An 18,332-nucleotide genomic window follows, 5' to 3' on the forward strand; every position below is an offset into this window, starting at 1 on the left:
AGGAAAAGGCCTTCCCCAAACTGTTGCCACAAAGTTATAAGCACAGAATCGTCTAGAATGTCATTGTATGCTGTAGCGTTACGATTTCCCTTCACTGGAACTAAGGATAAGGATATTGCGATTCCATTGCATGCCTCAACAGTAGACAGGTTCTGGAAGGCTACCCCGAACCATGAAAAACCGCCCCAGACCATTATTGCTCCTCCAAAATGGCTCTTACACCACCATCATGATAACCATGTGCTCTTCTCGCACCCTTTGCTCCTTTATCTAAAACTACTACATAGCCTTATAACAATTCCATAAGAGAACTAGGCTTACTTAGATTTTCAATTAGCCTATAGGCTAAGGCATAAAATCTGTAAAACCTCAATTTTATGTGCATCATACAAAATAAAGGTCAACATTGTTCTGTAGAAAAGGTTGGTTTAATTGCAGAATATATTGATAGTACAGTACACCAATAAAAACACTGCCATATCGTGTCCTATTTTACATGACTTTTACATTTATCCGATATGTGACATACACAATTGGTTTTCAGCTTATTTTACAAACAGTAATATAAACATCAGCATAGTAAGACATAACATACAGACAGGCTCACGGAGCAACTTGACCCCATCACTTTCAGATGACAGATGGCTGTGATATGCCGCGTTCACGAGCTAGTCGGAACTAGGAAACTCTTAAATGTACGACTTATTATTGGTTGAACGTGCCACGTGTATAACTACAACCAATTAGCAAGTCGGGAATTTCTGAAAGGCTAAACTGATCCTAGATCAGCACACCTACTCTGAGACACTTTGTGAATAAGGGAAGGTGTCTGGGCTGACGCATCAGGAGACAGAGGAAATAGACAACCAAAGCCACTAAGCCCACAGACAACATAGGAAATAGGAATACGACATACAAATATATGATATTTCTCCATTGGCCACCCATGGCCATTCATAAAATCTTTACACATTGACACTCATTTTCCCTTTCATTTCATACAGTGTTTTCCTGTATAGGCTGAGTGTTCATTCATTTCACTACTAGAGGTTGAGCTTATTATAAGTAAGGGTACCACAGTTCTGGGGTCAGTCCCAGGAGATACTACCGCAGTATCCTGGAGGCTGCGGCAGTATCCTGCAGTATCCTGGAGGCTGCGGCAGTATCATGCAGTATCCTGGAGGCTGCGGCAGTATCCTGCAGTATCCTGGGGGCTGATCTGTCGTTGGAGACCGCCTTGCGGAGCCTCACACCCCTCCTTATGGACACCAGCATATCCACTCCCTCCTGGGGCTCGGGGGGTAGGTGTTGTGGGTGTTGAGGTACAGAGTTGGTCCCGACTGGGTCCGCTGGCAGAAGGTCCAGAGGGGGGAAGGGGAACTGACCCTCGCCCAGGGCGTGGGCGCTGGCCGCCAGCTCTCCTATCTTCTCCACCAGGCTGTGGCGGTTGGCGGCCAGCTGGGAGTCTTCCTCTGGGCTGAGGCCAGCCATACTAGGGGGCTGCTGGGCATAGACGCTCCGGTCCAGCCCCCCTTCGGAGCCCCAGGCGCTGGTGTCAGGCAGGCTCAGCCGCTTGGGGGAGGACTTCATGTACTCCAGGGCACTGGGTGGAGTCTCATCCCCATTCAGGTACTCTTCGCTGCCCATGCACTGTTGGGTGGGGCTAGTGGAGTAGCCAGGGGAGTAGCCAGGGGAGTAGCCTGGAGAGTCTGGCACAGTGGGGGTCTTGACTGGAACGATGGGGGGGCGGATGGGGATGGGGCCCGAGGTGGAAAGGGTGCGTCTCACCCCCATTTTGGAGGAGGGGGTTCGGCGGATGGTGGCTGTTCCAGAGGTGATGGCTCCGTGCCCCCCGTCACGACCTCCATCACCCCCTGCAGTCGCTCCATGCGTACCCCCAGGAGGGCTCACTCCGGCTGGCAGCCCGGCGGTGCTGGCAGGCCTTTTGGTTTGGATCATGCGGCGGTAGTTCTGTGCGATGTTGCTGTGGCGGGGGATGGTGGAGGACTTGTCAAAGTCGGCCTCCCTGCTGGTGCCAGCATCCCCGTTCAGAGAGTAGCAATCATAGTCAGACCCTGAACAATGGAGAAAGACAATGTAGTCTGGTCAAGGGATGGCGTCCTATACCAAATGAGAGCGGGTTTTTCTAAGGGGATGGATTATATTTGTTTCTGATCTAATAATGTGTGATCATTTGGATAAGGATAAATACATCTTATTTACTATGATACAGTATTTACCTTGAGGAAAAATGTGTATACTAGAGTGTACATTACTTTGAGAGTGTATGTTGCTTTGAGAAGGTATATTATCTAGGTACTGTATGTAAGATATTTTATCTCAATGAGAATAACCTGCATAAATAAAAGTAAAAAATATATATACTGTGCTGTAGGGTACTGTTAAAGGTATACGTGTAGAGTGTTACCCTGTGAGGGGATGGTGTCCTCTGAGCAGGATGGTGTGTTGGTCTGGGTGCTGTAGCCACTGGAGTACTGCAGAGATTCCCTGCTATTCTTCTGATGCTCCACACTGAGACCCCGGATCAGCACCATGGCTAGTGTACTGGCTGCTGGGGACATGGTCTCACCGCCGTGCTGCACACACACACACACACACAGAGACGCAGGCATACACACACACACACACACACACACACACACACACACACACACACACACACACACACAGAGACGCAGGCATACACACACACACACACACATCCACACACACACAGAGAGAGACGCAGGCACACAGAGACGCACACGCTCACACACACACACACACATGCACACACGCATGCGCAGGCAGAGAGGTAGAAGAGAGTGAGAGAAAGAGAGAAGAGACTCATATTACCATACAGTAGTGACAAACATTAAAATCCATATTTCAACAATGAATGCTGTTGGTTGAGTGCTGTATCCACTGTGTGCTCATCATTACCTTGGCTGTGGCTATAGCAGCTTGGGCCAGAATGGACCTATGAGTGTCTGGGGTGTGTGGATGCATCCCAGAGAACCCTTTAGGACTGGAAGGAACCGCCTGCTCTCTCATCCTTTCCAATGACTCTCTCCTTCGCTGCAGCGTGGTAGCCAATAAGGGCTCGTAGGTACTCGTTTTGGACCAATCCTGTGGCGATATTATTGAGGCAATGAGGAAATGAACTAAACAATGTACCCTTGGATAGGACATGTCTATCAATCAGCCGTTCAGGAGTCTTTTTCCTTGTGGTACAATGGAAGCAGTATGGGGGTCCATGAAGTCTTGCCAACTCATGTCAATGACCATAGGATTTGGCAAGACAACACAAATAGATCTGAGACCAGGCTAAAATGCTGAGGCTTAAGCATGAAAATGTTATTACAATGAGTTTTAGCAAATCTTTGGCATGAGAGATTTGAAAGCTGAGTTTGACAACAGAATGGATAGAGAGATCATAAAGTTACTATGCATCATGAATTATGCAAATTAGTTGTTAAAACCAAGGGAAAAGCAATTAGGCAAATAAAATATTAAAAAGAGACAACTCAAAAGGAAAAACGGCAAATGAAAACAAACCTTCCAGCTAGGAACCTTTGATGTGGGTGAGGGGGTTTTGGCTCCGGGAGAGCGGTTAAATGTGGGGGACCCAGGAAGTATGCCAGAGAGAGGCCTGATGGAGCCAGTGCAAGAGAGAGTGGAGCGGAAGGTACCGAAGGATGAGCATGAGCCAAACTGCGGAATGGACAAACATGTCTGAGTCAGCGTGTTTATCGCATACCTTAGGAAGATCCCTGGGGGCCACAATACGTGTGTGTGTATGTGAGTGTGTACTAACCGCGGTGGGAGAGTTGCACCCGCTGAGAGACTGGCAGGTTTCTGATGCCTCAGAAGAGGCTGAGCTGGTGGTCTTCTGGAGATGGAAGGAGTGAGATAAGAGGACACTTCTATGACAAACTAACACAGTAGATTTCTCTTTTGCTATGGAACACTGCATCAGTTTCTCTCCCTGATGTGCATTCTATTTACAGAGTAATTCTAACAACCGTTGGCCAAGTATAATGGGGAAAAAACTCTAGCATCATCTTACAGGCTTGATTGTATAAGCAATAACAAATACCATCCAAAAAGAGGATTGTCTTCATCATGATTCTGACTAGTCTTAAGTGTTACCATATTCCCAAGTCTTGTTAATCACGAACGTGGCGGAGAACCTGGAGTGGAGTCTAGGGTCTGACTCAGAGGTGTGCCTACCTGGCTGGTGATGTCAGAGGGCATGGGTGAGGGGGGCTTGGAATGGGTGTTGGCATCCTGAGAGATAAACCCTGAGTCGTGGGAGGAAACACTGCTTAGGCGGTGGGCACCGGAACCGGGCATCTGGAGGATACTGCACATACTGCTCTTCCTGGAAGTAGCACTGCTGGGTGAGGAGGGAGGGGTCTGGTAGGACCAACTGTAGTCTGAACCCTTCAGGTCCCCGATCACCTGAGGAGAGGAGGGAGAAGCATAGCACAACACACAGTTAGCAAAAGCAATACATAAACTCAGTGCAGTATTCAGACCTGAGATCTATTCACTAAACTCAGACTTTCGTGTAAATCAGTCATTGGTGTCAATGTAAATCAGAGTTAAATCTGGATCTGAAGTCTGAATACCGCATTACCTATTTGACCACAAGTTGATTGAATTACTCTAGGGTTTCTGTGTGTATGTGTGTTAATTGCCGCTGGTTACCTGTCTTTGCTACTCGTTGAGCATGTGTGCTTGCATGATGAGTACATGTGTATGGACAGGAGTGTGTTTTGTGTTCAGGTATATTGGAGAGTACTGTACATACCTGCTCACTAGCCGGGGGCAGTTTGTGCGGGTCTTCAGTCAGCACTGTAAGGTCATCAACAATGGCCTGCAGGTGAGTGATCTCTCCCAGCATGCCTATCTCTCCATTCTAAGGATCAACAACAACACCTTCTACTCAGCAACACAAATTCAAAGACACAACAGCATGTGCATTACGACTAACTGAAATAACTGAAATAGATTAGCTGAAATAACTGTGACGAACTTAAATAACTTTAACATGAAAGCTGAAACACATCCCTTTATGTTCTATCCAGATGACGCCCACTAAACAACCCTACCGTGGACTGTAGGATGCAGTTACACCTGACACTGATCTATAGTACGTCAAGTTTTCCATATAATGGTTAAGGTTAGGATGTGGGGAAGGTAAGCAGATTCTAAATCTGTGCCTAAAAACAAGGCAACTTCTCCCCAGAGCCCACCCCACTCTGGTATCTCAGCAGCCCTCCTCTCTCATCACCATACCCTGATCTACAGTCAGGCAAGATTTTTCCACATACTGGTTAAGGTTCAGATATGGGGAGGGTAATCTGATCCTAGATCTGTGCTCACCACCACAGGCTGGAGCAGGTTGATGAAGGAACAGTAGCGCCCCCTCTCCTCCAGGAGGGCCCGGCGCACCGCCTGCTTCTCTGTCTCCCCCATCAGCAGGTAGAGGTCACTGACGTCCTGCATGGCACTGTCCAGCTGGGGACGCAGGTTCCCCCGGCCTGGGGAAGGGAAGGGGGTAGGGGGGTAAAGAGAGAAGAGGAGATAGAGGAAGGAAGATGAGAAGAGGTAGAAGAGAGAACGGGTCAGGGGATAGCGGAGGGAGGGGTCAATAGTGAGAGAAGGGGGAACAGGGTGCCGATGAGGGGCATTGGGTAAGATGGATAGAGGATGAGGATGAAATGAGAAGGGAGGGGGAAAAGAAAGACTGGTGATTAGAACACTCTGCTAAGTTTGGGCCTGCCGGTGTGCCATAGGCCAGACCGCCATTGAAGAACAACACTACAGTGAAATGAAACAATGTGTCAGTGAGAATAGGATGAAACTACAGCACATATGAGACCATGTGAGTCCTAAATGAGATGAGGAACAACCACTTGATATGGATGGAGGTCCTGAAATGAAAATGGTTAACAAGCACAGGAAAACACAACACTGTGATGAAATATTCAGCTGTCATGTATGAAACATGGTGACATGATGACTAAGAGGGGTATGAAGAGGAGTTGGGATGATAACAGTGATGGAGGAATATTAGGAGACACCAGTATCAGACAGACACAACACTATTGGTAAGATGGTCACACACAATGACGTGATGATGCAGGACACACACACATTCACACACACACTGGACAATAACTATAGCATTATCATGAAATGCCTCATGCAATGCATATAAGAATGTGACAGCACAGCACACATACCTAGAAGCTCTACAGCAGGGGAATAGGCCAGTGAGGGGGCAGAGGAGTAGACAGATAGGTAGCATGGGTGGAAAGAGGGAAGAGGGGAAGGAGGGGGGGGGAAAGAAAGCAGACAGAAAGCCCAATATTAGAGTTATCACTGTCAGCGTTATAAGTATGGAGATAGATAAAAGCGGGACTTGCTGTTGTACACATAAACCTTATATTTTTTGACCCCTCAAAAACTCTCCAAACCTTTTGAATTACACATTTCTGAATTACCCCTCATTGGAAACACATGACAATGCATTTCACATTCAGGGCACTAGGTGGTGCAATCTCCCAGTTAGGTGATGGTAACTAGCATTACTACCAACATCCTCTATCTAAAGCCTGGAAGAAGAGGCCAATCAGATCATGTTACAGGGTGCGGTTAGATGTTACCTTTCCTGGCTTTCTTCTGGAGCTTCATGGTGTCTGAGGACTTCCTCTTTATCTCCTGACGAGACCGCTTGTATTCTGAGGAGGAAAGAGGGAAAATTCACTCTGGAGTTATGACACATTTGTCACAAAGTGCTTAAGCTTTGACCCCATAATGGCGGGGTTGTTCTGTCACTCACCTTTGGCGTGGTCTTTGTCCAGCAGGTATGCTGTCTTCTTCCATTCCTCTATCCTGTCCTGGAGGGGAGTGACTAGGCCTTCCATAAGAGCACTGGGGAGGACAGGAAAGAAGAGGGAGACTTGTAGCACCATTAGCAATGCACAGAGATGTAGGGAGAGGAATCAGGCAAGGTTGAACGTGGACCACTTACTTGGTGAAGTAGCGTAGTTTAGTCTCTATGCTGCGGTGTCTCATGCACATCCTGGTCAGAGCTGAACCTATGTCCCTGGTGGCACCTGGAGAGAGGAGAGAGATTGGTTCTATTAGTGTGGGTTTACAGAACCACTGGGGGGCGGAATTGCATATTACAACAAGGGACCCCAGTCAGCTCAGCTATTGCAGTTATTTTCTCCAACCAAAATCTTCAAGGAAAATGTCAAAAGTAATCAATCCAACACAACATCTATAGGCTGCAGTGCATTCATCCTCAACATAATCTTGCATCTACTACCCTGGTCGGACACCAACTACACCAATGCAATTAAATTGCATTCAGTGATTAAGCCACGCCATCCCACAACCCAGTAAATAACAGCTCGTCTGAGTTGCTATACTACTTTTCCTCTCTTGTCAAGTGTAATTAAAATGGGGTGTTAAGCTCTAAAGCCCAGGCTGGCCCCAAGCTGCAGGCTCCACCGGCTGCAGGCTCCACCGGCTGCAGGATCCACCGGCTGCAGGCTCCACCGGCTGCAGGCTCCACCGCCTGCAGGCTGCATCCTGGGTTCATTCTCAGGGTACTGCAGTAACATCTGACAGTATTGATCCTGCTTTAATCCACTGGGCCACAGAGGGCTGATGGTCAGGTCTCACATCACCACACACACACGCAGGTAGGCAGGCAGGCACACAATACACATATGCATGAACGCACACACGCATACACACACACAAATACACAATCACACACCGAAACAACATCAGCCAGACGAGGACGACCTCCGATGAAGTTTGTGATGTGTGTATGTGCGGGCATGTGTGTGAGTCTGTGTGTGTAGACAGGTGAAGTGATTTACATACCCCCCCTCTTCCCAACTTCTCAGCCCTCTATCCTGAAGGAAAAAGGAGGGAACCCTGTAAGGGGATATCCCTCTATTCTTCCCCAGCCTGCTCTGCCTTTCCTGTTCTCTCTGTGTTTCCGAAACACCATTCTTACAGGGGAGCGAGGAGAGACTGGCTTGAACCTGTCTGTCCATGAGAAAGGATCAACCTACCAGCCCTGGGCCTGCACACAGTTAAACCCTTTTAAAACTACTGTGCCAACCTGAACTGTGCTGGCTCCAGCAACAATGGTGGATGTGTAGCCAGACCAGAGCATTACAGTTCGGCTCAGTTCAGTAGTGTGAAAAGGGTATTCGAGGTAAAAGAAAGGGTACAACTGCTAAAATAACTGGGTCAAATCAAACATTCTCTGACTGAGGAATAATGAAGATGGATGAATACAATGAAGAGTAATCTATTCCATTTGTATACCCAGAGACTATACTAATTCCTTGCTGAAACAAACTCATCATAAGACAAAGCACGATTCACAACACATTTCCTTCACTATTGGCTTCAGTGCTCCTAGGAATACATGAAAAGCCTTCCACCTCACAGAACTCTATCTCCCAGAGGCGTCAGGGGTTTCCAGCCAGATGCTGGATGGCTTTGGGGGATCGATGGATAGATCCACTGACAACCATGTGTGGATAGGATGATGTGTGGTGGGAGTTTATTTGTGTTGTCATATAGCTATTTCCTTTCCAGGTGACTGAAGGGGGTACAGGTGAGAGGTCAGAGGTTAGCCAGCTGAATCTCACACACTGGGACAACAGAGGAAGTGATATAGGGAACAGGGGCCATGTGAGGCCCTTACAAACGCCCATCTGTCTTTCTCTCTCCTGAAAGAGGTTCTGATTTGTAACATAACTGCCCTTTGCCTGTGTATTTGCATTCACCAATATCGCCAATTTTAGTGAAACTATGGATTGGACACTCACCTCCCCATTCTGTCTTGTCTCTTTACAACACTTCAAATCAATGTGATTATGCCTGTATCACACAAACATATATACAATCATCTATAATCACACACTATTTATTCTTAGTTTGGCTCATTGGAGAATGATTTGGGTCACGGGAGGATAGTCAACTTCTCATTTGGGACTTCAGCTGAAAAGGTTTAAGAACCCCTGACATTGAGAAAATGCACAAGTTTAAGCATAAACTTGCATACATTTATAGTATTGCATATGGAAATGCACACACACAAAGGGACACACACAGGATACACACACAGGGATACACACACGGGACACACACACAGGGACACACACACACACTCTTTCTCAGTGTTCCTCTGTGTTCCTCTTTCCACAAAGTCTTTCCACTACAGGAGGCCTCCACAGCTGCAGAGGGTGAGTTGGCAGGAGGAGGAAAGAAGAGGAGGAGGAGGAGGAGGAGGAGGAGGAGGATGGAGGGAGGGAGGAAGGAGGGGAGTAATATATAATATAACAAACCTTCCCAATGTCACTGTCAGCCACACACACACACACTACCCCCATCCCCTCTCTACCCCCCATTCCCATCCACACCTGCCAGCTTCCCCTTCCCTCCCAGAAGGGATCAGCTGACAGTTACATCCTGGAGGGGTCCTGTCCAGCAGGCTTCCTGCATACTGGAGACCTGGCCTCTGGCCCTGAGCGGACATGCTCTACGCTCCACACCCTGGAGTCCCACAGCCACCAAGCTAGCCCACACCACAGGCCTGGCTGGAGCAGACACTGGGATAGCCTCAAACACTCCACTCACTACAGCCTGTCTAAAGAGGAGCCACCCAGTACACCGCACATCGAAGGGTATTGCCCTTCTGCATGTCCTCAACACAGATAAAGTGAGAAATAACCATTACGCAACCCAGCTGTGTATAATAAAATGTAAGAAATAACAGCTGCCATCTTAAATAGCAGTCACATCTCAGAGGTGGATTAATGTATAGGCACATACTGACACAGGTAGCTACATAGCTGTATACTGTATATTGTTCAGCAGACCAGGCTCATAGACTGGTGAGTGGCTCCAGACCCAGACCTCTGGTCCTGATTATCCCCAGTGATCCTAAGGGGAGGAGGAGCACTACTTTAACAGGCTGGCTTTATAGGACTAGAGCCAGGGGCCTCCCTCACTGATGTCTTCAACATGGTGTGTGTGTGTCAAATAAAATAAAATGTTATTGGTTGTGTACACATATTTTGTAGATGTTATTGCGGGTGTAATGAAATGCTTATGTTCCTAGCTCCAACAGTGCAGTAATATCTATCAATACAAAGCAATACACGCAAATCCTAAAAATATAGAAATATTAGAACGAGCAATGTCGGAGTCCGGAATATAAATATATATCTATATGATGGTATGTATAGACATTATTGACAGTATATGAATAGAAAAGGTGTGTCCAGCAGTAATTATATAGGATGAGCCTTGACTAGAATACAGTATATACATATGAAGTGGATAAAACAGTATGTAAACATTATTAAAGTGACCAGTGTTCAGTGACTATGAACTTAGGGCAGCAGTCTCTAAGGTGCCGGGTTGAGTACCGGGGTGGTAGCTGGCTGGTAACATTGACTAAAGTCCAGGGCAGGGAACTGGGTGGAGGCTGGCTAGTGGTGACTATTTAACAGTCTGATGGCCTGGAGATAGAAGCTGTTTTTCAGTCTCTCGGGTCTCAGCTTTGATGCACCTGTACTGTCTCCACCTTCTAGATGGCAAACAGGCCGTGGCTCGGGTGGCTGAGGTCCTTGATGATCTTCTTGGCCTTCCTGTGACACCGGGTGCTGTAGATGTCCTTGAGGGCAGGCAGTGTGCCCCCGGTGATGCGTTGGGCAGACCGCACCGCCCTCTGGAGAGCCCTGCGGTTGCGGATGGTGCAGTTGCCGTACCAGGCGGTGATACAGCCCGACAGGATGGTCTCAATGGTGAATCTTATCCAGCTAGTTGGCTATGGAAATATCTTAGTGCTAAAGATAGGTTTCTCCCAGCACAAACTCCAAAGGATTACGTTGTTACACCTCACGTTGGCATCTTTGCCATGCAGTGACCGCTGACGCTGATCAGTCTGATCTGAATGCAAGCTCTTCCCTTTACCCACTCTCACCCCTTTTTAGGAGGTTCAGAGAGCAAGCTGGCAGAGACACAGCGGAGTCCATTGAATAGATTAAAGAAGAGGGGGATGAAGAGGAGGAGAAGATAAAAGAGACGATAGACTGAGGAGGGGCTGACGAGACTGAGGAGGGGCTGACAAGACTGAGGAGGGGTTGACGAGACTGAGGAGGGGCTGACGAGACTGAGGAGGGGCTGACGAGACTGAGGAGGGGCTGACGAGACTGAGGAGGGGCTGACGAGACTGAGGAGGGGCTGACGAGACTGAGGAGGGGTTGACGAGACTGAGGAGGGGCTTACGAGACTGAGGAGGGGCTGACGAGACTGAGGAGGGGCTGACGAGACTGAGGAGGGGTTGACGAGACTGAGGAGGGGCTGACAGCCCTCTAACCAATTGTACTATTATGTGTGTTTTTCCGCGTTATTTGTAATTTATTTTGTACATAATGTTTCTGCCATTGTCTCTTATAACCAAAAAGAGCTTCTGGATATCAGGACAGCGATTACTCACCTCGTATTGGACGAATAATTTTTCTTCAACGAGGCGGCCGCGAAGGATATCCTACAGACACCCGACAAGGCCCAAATCCCCGTCATTCGCATGAGGAAGAGACAGAGATATCGTGGACGTAGGTCGGGGTGCCTTGTAAGGATCCGACGGCGAGCGAGTAAACTGTCGCTCCCATCAATCCTATTAGCCAATCTTCAATCATTGGAAAATAAATTGGATGACCAAAGATTACGGTTATCTTACCAACGGGACATTAAAAACTGTAATATCTTATGTTTCACCGAGTCGTGGCTGAACGACGACATGGATAACATACAGCTAGCGGGCTATACGCTACATCGGCAGGATAGAACGGCTGACTCCGGTAAGACAAGGGGTGGCGGTCTGTGTATATTTGTAAACAACAGCTGGTGCACAAAATCAAATACTAAGGAAGTCTCGAGGTTTTGCTCGCCTGAGGTAGAGTATCTTATGATAAGCTGTAGACCACACTATTTACCAAGAGAGTTTTCATCTATATTTTTCATAGCTGTCTATTTACCACCACAAACCAATGCTGGCATTAAGATTGCACTGAATGAGCTGTATAAGGCCATAAGTGTCACACCCTGGCTCTGGGACTCATTATGTTGAGCCAGGGTGTGGATATTCTATAGGTTGTATTTCTGTGTTGGCCAGAGTGGTTCCCAATCAGAGGCAACGAGTGTCAGCTGTGACTGGTTGTCTCTGATTGGGAGCCATATTTATAGAGGCTATTTGCCCACAAATGTTGTGGGATCTTGTTTCTAGTCTGTTTGTGTTAGACCGTGAACTGTCACGTTATCGTTTTGTTGTTTTGATCGTGTCTCTAAATAAGAGTATGTTTGCCTGCAACGCTGCGCCTTGGTCTACTCGATACGACGATCGTGACAGAAGATCCCACCAAACCAGGACCAAGCAGCGTGTCCAGGAACACAAGCAGGAGGTAACGCTGGTGGATGTCCTCCTCGGCTGGGGGCAGATTACGAAGGAGGAGGACGTCCGGTACCGGAAGGCGATGAAGGGGGAGACCCAGGCAGGAGTGGAGAAGCGGCGTCGACCGGGCCGTGGTCGGACAGGCGAGAGGCACCCCCAATAATTTTTTAGGGGGGGGCACACGGCATGGGCGACTGGGCAGCAGGAGGCTGCCACAGGGCGAATTGGGAGATTAGGAGAGGAGGCCACCGGGTTTTGGGGGCCAGAAGGCAGGTTGGCGGAGCCTGGATGGAGAGCAGAGCCAACTCCCCGTACTCAGGCATGGCAGCATGAGACTGGGCAGGTTCCGCGGTATGCGGAGCTGCGCACTGTGCCACGAGTGGTCCGGCATAGTCCGGTACGTCCTGTGCGAGCACCCCGCACGTGTTGTGCGAAGGTGGGCATGCAGCCAGGACGGAGTGTGCCGGCTCAGCGCTCGTGGCCTCCAGTGCCTCTCCTCGGTCCCGGATATCCTGCGCCAGTGTCACGTGCTGTTATACCAGTACGGGTACACAGCCCTGTACGTCCTGTGCTGATGCCTCACACAGAGTGTGTGAAGGTAGGCATTCAGCCAGGACGGGTTGTGGCAGCTCTTCACTCCAGGTCTCCTATCCGTCTCCACAGCCCGGTCCGGCCTGTCCCTGCTCCACGCACCAAGCCTACGGTGTGCGTCGCCAGCCCGGTCCGGCCTGTCCCTGCTCCACGCACCAAGCCTACGGTGTGCGTCGCCAGCCCGGTCCGGCCTGTCCCTGCTCCACGCACCAAGCCTACGGTGTGCGTCGCCAGCCCGGTCCGGCCTGTCCCTGCTCCACGCACCAAGCCTACGGTGTGCGTCGCCAGCCCGGTCCGGCCTGTCCCTGCTCCACGCACCAAGCCTACGGTGTGCGTCGCCAGCCCGGTCCGGCCTGTCCCTGCTCCTCGCACCAAGCCAGGGGTGCGCATCGTCAGCCCGGTCCGGCCCGTTCCTACTCCACGCACCAAGCCAGGGGTGCGCATCGTCAGCCCGGTCCGGCCCGTTCCTACTCCACGCACCAAGCCAGGGGTGCGCATCGTCAGCCCGGTCCGGCCCGTTCCTACTCCACGCACCAAGCCAGGGGTGCGCATCGTCAGCCCGGTCCGGCCCGTTCCTACTCCACGCACCAAGCCAGGGGTGCGCATCGTCAGCCCGGTCCGGCCCGTTCCTACTCCACGCACCAAGCCAGGGGTGCGAGTCGTCAGCCCGGTCCGGCCCATTCCGGCTCCACGCACCAAGCCAGGGGTGCGCGTCGTCAGTCCAGCACAACCCGTGCCTGGGTCACCGGTGCCTGGTAAGGTACCGGTCAGCTGCTCCACACCGGAGCCAAAGCGGTCCGCTTCTACGATGTCCGGTCCAGCTCCTGCCAGCGGGGCCAGACCGGACCAGGGGCGCCACAGGGGGATGGTGGAAGGGTGGTGGTCAAGCCCGGAGCCGGAACCGCCTCCGAGGAGGAATGCCCACCCAGCCCTCCCCTGGTGTGTGTACGTTTAGGCGCGGTCGCAGTCCGCGCCTTTAGGGGGGGGTACTGTCACACCCTGGCTCTGGGACTCATTATGTTGAGCCAGGGTGTGGATATTCTATAGGTTGTATTTCTGTGTTGGCCAGAGTGGTTCCCAATCAGAGGCAACGAGTGTCAGCTGTGGCTGGTTGTCTCTGATTGGGAGCCATATTTATAGAGGCTATTTGCCCACAAATGTTGTGGGATCTTGTTTCTAGTCTGTTTGTGTTAGACCGTGAACTGTCACGTTATCGTTTTGTTGTTTTGATCGTGTCTCTAAATAAGAGTATGTTTGCCTGCAACGCTGCGCCTTGGTCTACTCGATACGACGATCGTGACAATAAGTCAACAGGAAAACGCTCATCCAGAGGCAGCGCTCCTAGTGGCCGGGGACTTTAATGCAGGGAAACTTAAATCCGTTCTACCTAATTTCTACCAGCATGTTAAATGTGCAACCAGAGGAAAAAAAACTCTAGACCACCTTTACTCCACACACAGAGACGCATACAAAGCTCTCCCTCGCCCTCCATTTGGCAAATCTGACCATAACTCCATACCTCCTGATTCCTGCTTATAAGCAAAAACTAAAGCAGGTAGCACCAGTGACTCGGTTAATAAAAACGTGGTCAGATGACGCAGATGCTAAGCTACAGGACTGTTTTGCTAGCACAGACTGGAACATGTTCCGGGATTCTTCAGATAGCATTGAGGAGTACACCACATCAGTCACTGGCTTCATCAATAAGTGCATTGATTATGTCGTCCCCACAGTGACCGTACGTACATACCCCAACCAGAAGCCATGGATTACAGGAAACATCCGCACTGAGCTAAAGGGTAGAGCTGCCGCTTTCAAGGAGCGGGACTCTAACCCGGACGCTTATAAGAAATCCCGCTATGCCCTCCGACAAACCATCAAACAGGCAAAGAGTCAATACAGGACTAAGATTGAATCGTACTACACCGGCTCTGACGCTCGTCGGATGTGGCAGGGCTTGAAAACTATTACAGACTACAAAAGGAAGCACAGCCGCGAGCTTCCCAGTGACACAAGCCTACCAGACGAGCTAAACCACTTCTATGCTCGCTTTGAGGCAAGCAACACTGAAGCATGCATGAGAGCACCAGTTGGTCCGGATGACTATGTGATCACGCTCTCCGTAGCCGATGTGAGTAAGACTTTTAAGCAGGTCAACATTCACAAGGCTGCAGGGCCAGACGGATTACCAGGACGTGTACTCCGAGCATGTGCTGACCAACTGGCAAGTGTCTTCACAGACATTTTCAACATGTCCCTGACTGAGTCTGTAATACCAACATGTTTCAAGCAGACCACCATAGTCCCCGTGCCCAAGGACACTAAGATAACCTGCCTAAATGACTACCGACCCGTAGCACTGACGTCTGTAGCCATGAAGTGCTTTGAAAGGCTGGTCACATCAACACCATTATCCCAGAAACCCTAGACCCACTCCAATTTGCATACCGCCCCAACAGATCCACAGATGATGCAATCTCTATTGCACTCCACACTGCCCTTTCCCACCTGGACAAGAGGAACACCTATGTGAGAATGCTATTAATTGACTACAGCTCAGCATTTAACACCATAGTGCCCTCAAAGCTCATCACTAAGCTAAGGATCCTGGGACTAAACACCTCCCTCTGCAACTGGATCCTGGACTTCCTGACGGGCCGCACCCAGGTGGTAAGGGTAGGTAACAACACATCTGCCACACTGATCCTCAACACGGGGGCCCCTCAGGGGTGCGTGCTCAGTCCCCTCCTGTACTCGCTGTTCACCGCTGTGCACGACTCCAACACCATCATTAAGTTTGCCGACGACACAACAGTGGTAGGCCTGATCACCGACAACGATGAGACAGCCTATAGGGAGGAGGTCAGAGACCTGGCCGTGTGGTGCCAGGATAACAACCTCTCTCTCAATGTGACCAAGACAAAGGAGATGATTGTGGACTACAGGAAAAAAAAAGAGGACTGAGCACGCCCCCATTCTCATCGATGGGGCTGTAGTGGAACAGGTTGAGAGCTTCAAGTTCCTTGGTGTCCACATCACCAACAAACTATCATGGTCCAAACACACCAAGACAGTCGTGAAGAGGGCACGACAAAGCCTATTCCCCCTCAGGAGACTGAAAAGATTCGGCATGGGTCCTCAGATCCTCAAAAAATTCTACAGCTGCACCATCGAGAGCATCTTGACTGGTTGCATCACCGCCTGGTATGGCAACTGCTTGGCCTCCGACCGCAAGGCACTACAGAGGGTAGTGCGTACGGCCCAGTACATCACTGGGGCCAAGCTTCCTGCCATCCAGGACCTCTATACCAAGCGGTGTCAGAGGAAGGCCCTCAAAATTGTCAAAGACTCCAGCCACCCTAGTCATAGACTGTTCTCTCTGCTACCGCACGGCAAGCGGTACCGGAGTGCCAAGTCTAGGTCCAAAAGACTTCTCAACAGCTTCTACCCCCAAGCCATAAGACTCCTGAACAGCTAATCATGGCTACCCGGACTATTTGCACTGCCCCCCCACCCCATCTTTTTACGCTACTGCTACTCTGTTAATTATTTACGCATAGTCACTTTAACTCTACCCACATGTACATATTACTTCAACTACCTCAACTAGCCGGTGCCCCCGCACATTGACTCTGCACCGGTACCCCCCTGTATATATAGCCTCCCTACTGTTATTTAATTTTACTCCTGCTCTTTTTTCCTCAACACTTTTTTGTTGTTGTTTTATTTTACTTTTTTATTAAAAATAAACGCACTGTTGGTTAAGGGCTGTAAGTAAGCATTTCACTGTAATGTCTGCATTGTTGTATTCGGCGCATGTGGCCAATAAAATTTGATTTGATTTGATTTGACGAGACTGAGGAGGGGCTGACGAGACTGAGGAGCGGTTGACGAGACTGAGGAGGGGCTGACGAGACTGAGGAGGGGCTGACGAGACCGAGGAGGGGCTGACGAGACTGAGGAGGGGCTGACAAGACTGAGGAGGGGCTGACGAGACTGAGGAGGGGCTGACGAGACTGAGGAGGGGCTGACGAGTGATGGGATAAGGGGACAACGGAACTGGTCCACTGCAGGTGCAGCCTTGGATGCCAGGCTTTTCAATGTATGTGTGTGTGTGTGTGTACACGCGTGTGCGAGTGTGTGAGTGCGTCTATCTATCCGTCTGTCTGCCTGCCAGCCTGTCTGTCTGCATGTCTGTCTGCCTGTCTGTGTGAGACTCAGGCCACCTTATGACCCAGGTTCAGTTTAATATGTTTTGAGAAATCATAAGTTAACAGACTATACAGTCAGTTTCACAACCACCAGATTTCACAACCTCCAGTGTGGTGTGGACTATGCAGTCAATAACACCCTCTGGAGTGTATTAGGATGATGGACAGGAGGAGGAAGAGGAGGAGGAGGTAGAGATATTTACTGCTGAAGGAGCTTCCTGCCTTGGGACAGAAGTGTTGCTAAAAATAATCCTGTCTCTCTGATCCTCTCTTCTCCAGATGTGCTTTTCATCAGGGAGCTACACAGGAGAAACACACCACGTTTTACGAGACAGAGGAATATAGAAAGAGAGAGAGAGAGAGAGAGGGGCGAGAGAGAGAGACAGAGAGAGACAGAGAGAGAGACAGAGAGAGAGAGAGAGAGAGAGAGAGAGAGAGAGAGAGAGAGAGACAGAGAGAGAGAGAGAGAGAGAGAGACAGAGGAGATGTATAGGCCTATTCCCCAGACTTTTATTTCAGAGCACTGAGCAGGCTACCACCTAAGCCAAAATGATTTTTCTCTGTCTGAGACTCTGAGCATTGCCATAGAGCTGACCGTCAGGGACACCCTGACTTAAGGGAGTGAAGCTGGAGGGACCCACCACAGTCTACAGTCACTGGATCACAATCAGATGTGATCCACCACAGTGTGTATAGTTCTGTAGATTCTCATTGTTTTCCATCATGTTTCTGAGAAACTGATGTCTGTCTTATGTATCGTTCTAGTTGACCATTAAAACGTTTCTCACTCTAGTCTTGAACAACAAGTGGCCTACCAGTCTCACTCTCTGTGCTCCATCCATGTGCCCTTCCTCTACTGTCTTGTTTTCAAGGTCCATTTCACTGTGACCAGATTGAGGTCTGTAGATTTCACCCATGAAGATATTTCTGCCTCCCCCGCTTAAAAGTATTCTTCAGGATTTTGGCAATGAAGCCCTTTATCTACTTCCCCAGAGTCAGATGAACTTGTGGATACATGCCTTTTT

At 49.6% G+C, this 18,332-nt stretch overlaps 1 protein-coding gene across 1 annotated transcript in view; it reads right to left on the bottom strand.

Moving 5' to 3' along the window:
* Positions 1–410: 410 nt before the first annotated feature.
* The window catches only part of LOC311135145 (protein MTSS 2-like), a 29,421-nt gene continuing 11,499 nt past the window's right edge, over positions 411–18,332 (bottom strand). Inside the window, exons 3-13 of the mRNA XM_084169039.1 lie at positions 7,046–7,130; positions 6,854–6,945; positions 6,678–6,752; positions 5,392–5,549; positions 4,817–4,924; positions 4,234–4,464; positions 3,818–3,892; positions 3,559–3,714; positions 2,944–3,129; positions 2,429–2,597; positions 411–2,075 (exon numbers count right to left, since the gene is read on the bottom strand). Of these exons, the coding sequence (XP_084025165.1) occupies positions 1,105–2,075; positions 2,429–2,597; positions 2,944–3,129; positions 3,559–3,714; positions 3,818–3,892; positions 4,234–4,464; positions 4,817–4,924; positions 5,392–5,549; positions 6,678–6,752; positions 6,854–6,945; positions 7,046–7,130 (2,306 nt within the window). The 3' untranslated portion in view covers positions 411–1,104. The remainder of the gene's footprint in view (positions 2,076–2,428; positions 2,598–2,943; positions 3,130–3,558; positions 3,715–3,817; positions 3,893–4,233; positions 4,465–4,816; positions 4,925–5,391; positions 5,550–6,677; positions 6,753–6,853; positions 6,946–7,045; positions 7,131–18,332) is intronic.

This window comes from Coregonus lavaretus (assembly GCF_964263955.1).
Source record: "Coregonus lavaretus genome assembly, chromosome: 9".
Taxonomy (NCBI): Eukaryota; Metazoa; Chordata; class Actinopteri; order Salmoniformes; family Salmonidae; genus Coregonus; species Coregonus lavaretus.